Source organism: Triticum aestivum, chromosome 5B, assembly GCF_018294505.1.
Source record: "Triticum aestivum cultivar Chinese Spring chromosome 5B, IWGSC CS RefSeq v2.1, whole genome shotgun sequence".
NCBI classification, from domain to species: domain Eukaryota; kingdom Viridiplantae; phylum Streptophyta; class Magnoliopsida; order Poales; family Poaceae; genus Triticum; species Triticum aestivum.
The window spans coordinates 108,387,229-108,392,893 of NC_057807.1; the positions used below are offsets into that span (position 1 = coordinate 108,387,229).

General features: G+C 48.3%; 2 protein-coding genes and 2 non-coding genes across 4 annotated transcripts; 1 reads left to right on the forward strand and 3 right to left on the reverse strand.

Annotated features, from left to right (window-relative positions):
• Nucleotides 1-1,113: 1,113 nt before the first annotated feature.
• Nucleotides 1,114-3,518, reverse strand: LOC123115789 (mitochondrial import receptor subunit TOM5 homolog). The gene is made up of 2 exons (XM_044536878.1): nucleotides 3,273-3,518; nucleotides 1,114-1,602 (listed from the first exon to the last, which is right to left on the reverse strand). Exons 1-2 carry the CDS (start codon nucleotides 3,357-3,359, stop codon nucleotides 1,525-1,527), a joined length of 165 nt encoding a protein of 54 aa, XP_044392813.1. The 5' UTR covers nucleotides 3,360-3,518; the 3' UTR covers nucleotides 1,114-1,524.
• A 139-nt stretch (nucleotides 3,519-3,657) lies between these two features.
• Nucleotides 3,658-3,730, reverse strand: TRNAR-ACG (transfer RNA arginine (anticodon ACG)). The gene has a single exon. It is a non-coding gene; the product is annotated as a tRNA-Arg (tRNA).
• A 75-nt stretch (nucleotides 3,731-3,805) lies between these two features.
• TRNAR-ACG (transfer RNA arginine (anticodon ACG)) lies at nucleotides 3,806-3,878 on the reverse strand. Its single transcript has one exon. It is a non-coding gene; the product is annotated as a tRNA-Arg (tRNA).
• A 121-nt stretch (nucleotides 3,879-3,999) lies between these two features.
• On the forward strand, nucleotides 4,000-5,184 carry LOC123110667 (uncharacterized). The gene is made up of 2 exons (XM_044531251.1): nucleotides 4,000-4,278; nucleotides 4,399-5,184. The coding sequence occupies exons 1-2, from the start codon at nucleotides 4,138-4,140 to the stop codon at nucleotides 4,834-4,836; spliced, it is 579 nt and encodes a 192-aa protein (XP_044387186.1). The 5' UTR covers nucleotides 4,000-4,137; the 3' UTR covers nucleotides 4,837-5,184.
• Nucleotides 5,185-5,665: the final 481 nt, after the last annotated feature.

A 5,665-nucleotide genomic window follows, 5' to 3' on the forward strand; every position in this document is an offset into this window, starting at 1 on the left:
CTACAGCTAAGAACTGCCAAGAAGTAAAATTAGAAAAAGGAGTCCTTTAAATTTTACAACTAGTCTAAACCCCCCTCTAGAGCGCCACCGATGCACCATCTTGAAGTACGGTAGCGCGGTTGCACGTCTTTCGCCGCACTGACCTCAACCGTCGTAGCTCGTCGTGTCTCTGGATGCGACGATGACAAGCACCACCGCCCGCGTCGTAGCACATCGCGTCTCCGGTTGCAGCACCGACAACACTGGTCACCACACCACAAGCCGTCGCGGAGCTCACAGCTCGTCACACCATCGTTGGTCGACACACAACAACCCGCGATGTCGGTCGTAGCACCGCGAGTCGCCAAACGGAAATATGCCTAAGTCGTAGCACCGCCCATTGCCGAGCTCGACGCACCGGTGCGACCCGCAGCAGTAGCCGCTGGCTTTTGCAACAACAAGCACCTCTGCTCACAACAACACCGTCCGCTCTGACTCCGTAGCTTGCAACACTACGCTCCGTCGTGAATCTCACGAGCTCACAGCATAGCATCTGCCCTTTCAGCCCCATGTGATTGGGTTTAGAGCAGGTTGATGGTCGGCAACATGCCAAGGGACGAGTTGAGTGGCGCGAGCGGACATGTGAGGGAAGTGAGGAAGCGAATTGCTCGAGAAAGATGTGGACAAGAGGAAGGGGTGGAGCGTCGGGTCAGGCCCCAGCCCCATAGGGACGCGTGCATGAGATGAGGTGACCGACCGAGCGCTGAGATCGGTTGCCCGATCATAAACATTCCCCATCTATTTTAGGGGCCGCCTATCAGCCACGCACAAAACAAATCGGTGCTGTAGCATAGTCGCATCTAGTAGTAGCAAGTCCGCTCATAATCTCTCACAGCCTACACTCGTTCAATTCTTCATGATCTCGCAAATCACGCTTATTTTGAGCGAATAAACGAATGCAAGGTGTACCCTGGCTTGCACCATCCTCTTATCAAACTGATTATTTGCACAGGCACAGAAAATATCATTCACAGACTGAACCAGCAGAAATCAGCAAGACATAAATATTCACAGCAGTATAGTATCATCGGCCTAATCCACTGCATGAACTGGCGGGCAGAGCTCAAGAAGACCTAACAAAAGGGGATCCCAAATTTAGCGACGATTTGCCTGATAATTCACAAAGCAAGCGAACACCTGATAAGGTAATACTCCCTCCGTTCCTAAATATTTGTCTTTCTAGACATTTCAAATGTACTATCACATACGGATGTATGTAGACATATTTTAAAGTGTAGATTCACTCATTTTGCTCCGTATGTAGTCACTTGTTGAAATCTCTAGAAAGACAAATATTTCGGAACGGAGGGAGTACATATACAGTGCTACTTTGGCTGCCATTATTACCAACCAATGTCTAAGAACAAGAGTTTCACTCCTTAATCCACACTAAGAACATGTGTGATGACCATGTTGATGAGAAAACGAAAAAGGCAATGCAACACCGCACCATTGAATGTCCATTGTTGCCCTATCTCGTCCCGTTTAGATGACCATATTATGGCCAAAGTTGTGCATCAGGAAGACAGATCCAGCAAATATACCAGCAGCCTTTAGCACCTTCTGTAAATGAACAAATAAAAAAAAGTAGTAAGAGATTTTTGTACCAACAGGAGATATCGTCCTGAACAACAAGGGCACAATATCACTACAATGCAAGTAGTTAATCTAGTATTCCTTAACCCAATAACAGCCCAGCACAATTACAGTACTCCAGCAGCACCAAGAGATAACATGCCGGAACAACTTCAAATCATTTTGCGCCTCACTAAAAATGGGGTTCCACTTTATGGCCAAAAAAACACATAGGAGAAAAAAATATATAAATGTTCAGCTGCCAGACAACAAATTCAGAGATAGGATCCACCATTGCAAAGTTTCAATGTCAAGGATAACATAAAAGTTAGGAATCCAGCAATAAAAAATATTGATTTTCTGGCAGAGATTTCAAACATCTCAGGCAGAAATTTAATAGCCAGGCATAATTTAACAAACAAAATTTTGGGGATAAGTAACTAAACTAAGCGATTCGCAAGTAACTAAAGTAAGCGATTCATCAGCGAAGGAACCAAGGTTTGACTGACTAATCCTACCAATTCTAGAAAATCCAATGATTTCTTGTCTTAGTAGATCCTACATATATCCTATGAATTGCAATCATAGTGTGGAACAACCTTGAGAGGATCGCATAGCAGAACACAGAGGGGAACACAAATTCAAATCCTTTTGCACCTCAATAAAAATGAAGGTTCCTCTTTTAGGCAAGAACGAACACATGGGACAATAAGATATAAAGGATCCACTAACAGACATAACTAAAAATACATCGGAAACATGATCAGCCAGTGCAAAAATTCAATGTCATGCATAACTTAAAGTTTGGGATCCGCCAACAGAAAAACATTGGTTCTCAGGCAGAAATTTAGAAGGTCAACAGGATCACTGCAGGCATAATTTAACGGTTAACCAACTTTTTTGTGAGGGTAAGTAACTAAAGTAAGCAATTCACTAGCAAAGGAACCAAGGTTGTCAACCTAGATTGACTGACCAACCTACCAATTCTAGAACTATCCTTTGATTCGTGATCCTAGATCCCACATTGATCCTATGAATTGTGATCATAGTGTTGAACAACCTTGAGGGGACCGCATATAGGAGAATAAAGAGAATACAATGGAAGATAGAGGTGGATCTACACACACGGAGATGAAGAAATAAAACCACACCCGTAGTTGTGCAGAACCTAGCAAGTTGGAAGTTATATGAATTTACTAGTAACAACGCCACATTATAGTCTCACCAACGCCACAAATACACTAGTCTAAACTGATAACAAGCGAAGCGTGTTAGTGCTAAGGCCGAGAAACTGCCCCCAAGAAAGAGTCTGCCAGGAGGACAGAGTCAGAGTGCCTAAATCACTTCTTCGGCTTTTTTCCATGCCCTAATTGAGCCCAAAACCTTGAGCAGCAGCATCACAATTCACAATCAAGCTTGTTGAAGCACAACAGAACACAACCACCAAGGTTCACAATGTGCTACCAAGTTCCCGGGTCCCCATATACTACTACACATCAAAAGGTCAGCGGACAACCTAACCATCCAAATTCCAAACCGAATCTCTCATCCGTAGGCAGGCAGCAAACCGGACTCCCATAATATAGTAATTCCACATCAGCAATGAGTAGGCGACACATAAATAACTAGATCGAAGCGAGAAAGGCAGAGAGGCTGACATAGTTGACCGCCCAGTTCTCCTCGTTGTTGCACTGCGAGTCCCAGAACGCCCTCATCTTCTCCAACGCCGCCTTCGCTGCCGCCATGTCTGCTCTTTGGATCTCCTCCCGCTCCTTCCCGCGAGTTCTATCTGGTTAGTTAGGGCTTTTTTTTCTTCGCGCGCCGGAGGGTTACGTGTTATGTTCAGGAGCCCACTTCTTCTCTATATGGGTCTATTGGGCCTTTTGCACTCTTTTTGGGTTGCGACTCCGCTGAAAAAAGGAAGAGACGGAGAGAAAAAAGAGAAAAGAGAAGGGGAAAAAAAGAGAAGAGAGGAAAAGCAAAAATAGCCCGACTCAAAAGAGAAGGGGAAAAAAAGAGAAGAGAGGAAAAGCAAAAATAGCCCGACTCCGCTGGGGATCGAACCCAGAATCTCTGGTTTCGTAGACCAGCGCCTTATCCATTGGGCCACGGAGTCAATTGATGAAACTTTTGGGCTTTCTAACTACAATTGTGTTGAGCCGCACATAATAAAGAGCAAAACAAAGGGATACGACTCCGCTGGGGATCGAACCCAGAATCTCTGGTTTCGTAGACCAGCGCCTTATCCATTGGGCCACGGAGTCATTTGATGACATCGTTTCACCTAGAAATTTAGTAATCATTATTTCCGTGATTTAATAGTCATTCGTCGCCAACGTTGGATTTCGTGGCGCTGGAGAGATGCCACGTCTCCTGCTTGGATGGATCAGGCGACACCGCACACACCAGCTACACCACTCCACCGAAGCAAAAGGGAGGAAGGTTTGCACGTCGCCAAGTCACGGCTGAACCATTACCAAGCAAAGCAGGGGATCCATCGACGACGCGAAGAGAGAGGTGGCAATGGCGTCGCTTCTGTCGCCGAGCACCGTCGCTGCGACCACGGCGAGACCGACCGGCAGGAGGGGCCGCCTTACTCCCAGTGTCACCGCCATGGCAACCAAGGGCCCGAAGCCCAGCTCCGGCGGCACGAAAAGATCGTCGGTAAGCTAGCGCCTGCCGTTAATCCCTTGCGCTGTCAATCTATTTCCATGTGGACTCCATGCGTGCGTGCGTGTGCAACAACTTGCAATTTACCGACGCGCGCGCGTGTGGCGCATGCAGGGCACTACCACGGTGTTCCCGGTAGGGAAGCCCGCGGGCCCGCCGCGGCCGGCGACGACGAAGGGGTCGGCGCCCGTGAAGCTGCTGACGAACGTGGAGAAGCTGCGGCTGCTGACCAAGGCGGAGAAGGCGGGCCTGCTGTCCGCGGCGGAGCGCGCCGGGCTGTCGCTGTCGGCGGTCGAGCGGCTCGGGCTGCTGTCCAAGGCGGAGGAGCTCGGGGTGCTGTCGGCCGCCACCGACCCCGGCACCCCCGGCTCGCTGCAGGGCCTCGCGCTCCTGCTGCTGGCCGCCGGCCCCGCCGTCGTCTTCCTCGTCCCCGAGCAGTACCCCTGGGAGGTGGCGCTGCAGGCCGTCGCCGCCCTCGTCTGCGTCGCCGGGGGATCCGCCGCGTTCGCCGCATCCAGCTTCGTGTCCAGGCTCCAGGGCTCCTCTGGCTGATCTCGACGAACTCTGCTTGCTTCAGCATCGACCGGGTGTCAATTGCTGCGTTTGATTCTAGCACCAGTGATCTTGCGTAGAGTTAATCTACTTCTGTAAAGATGGGCTGATATTTATACGATGCGCCATTCGGTGGCAATACTGCAGGTTTTTGTATTAAAGTGGTGTTGTCGAACTTTTGACAGAAGCACTTCTGTACTTAGCTTTTCTGCATCTTTAAAAGGACTAGTAGAATGCACGTGCATTGTCACGGACATTTTAAAAATCTTTCTGCTTCATCATGATCATGTTTTACTGTCAAAAAAGAGATTTATGAATATATGATATTTCTCGTTGCAATTAATGTCATTAAATTTCTCGATCTATCGAAGCATGTGTAAGTGCAAAAGTAAACAGCTTTTTATGGTAGTACCCTATACTGCTAGGAGAAGGGTAGCAGTATATATCTAGTCTCACCGTTGATTTCTCGAGGGTAGTTTAGACCCTAATTTTCATATTAAAACTCCGCCGCCGCCTAGCAATCTCACCTCACACCGCGGCTCCAAGCAGCCACGCTTCACCTCAATCCCAACGCGCCGTTCCCACACGCCCAGCCGGCCGTCCAACTCCCCTCGGCCCCTCTTGCCGCTGCCACTGCGTTAGTTGGCTCCGTCCAATCGCCATGCTCCTCTAGTAAACCTTGCAGGCTCGCACATCGCTGACCTTGCGGCAGGCCTCGAACATCCACTGCCTTCTTATGGATTAGAAATTTAGTTATCCATGATTGGATATATCCGTATATGTGGTATGATTTCACCGTAGAAACTTACTGGTGTTAAAAATTTCTTGC

What these genes read in the sequence shown, in the direction of transcription:
- LOC123110667 (XM_044531251.1), top strand. Translation starts at nt 4,138, where the DNA reads ATGGCGTCGCTTCTGTCGCCGAGCACCGTCGCTGCGACCACGGCGAGA. An exon ending in GCGGCACGAAAAGATCGTCG is followed by an intron (nt 4,279 to 4,398) that starts GTAAGCTAGCGC and finishes TGGCGCATGCAG; the next exon opens with GGCACTACCACGGTGTTCCC.
- LOC123115789 (XM_044536878.1), bottom strand. Translation starts at nt 3,359, where the DNA reads ATGGCGGCAGCGAAGGCGGCGTTGGAGAAGATGAGGGCGTTCTGGGAC. An exon ending in AGAACTGGGCGGTCAACTAT is followed by an intron (nt 1,603 to 3,272) that starts GTCAGCCTCTCT and finishes GTTCATTTACAG; the next exon opens with AAGGTGCTAAAGGCTGCTGG.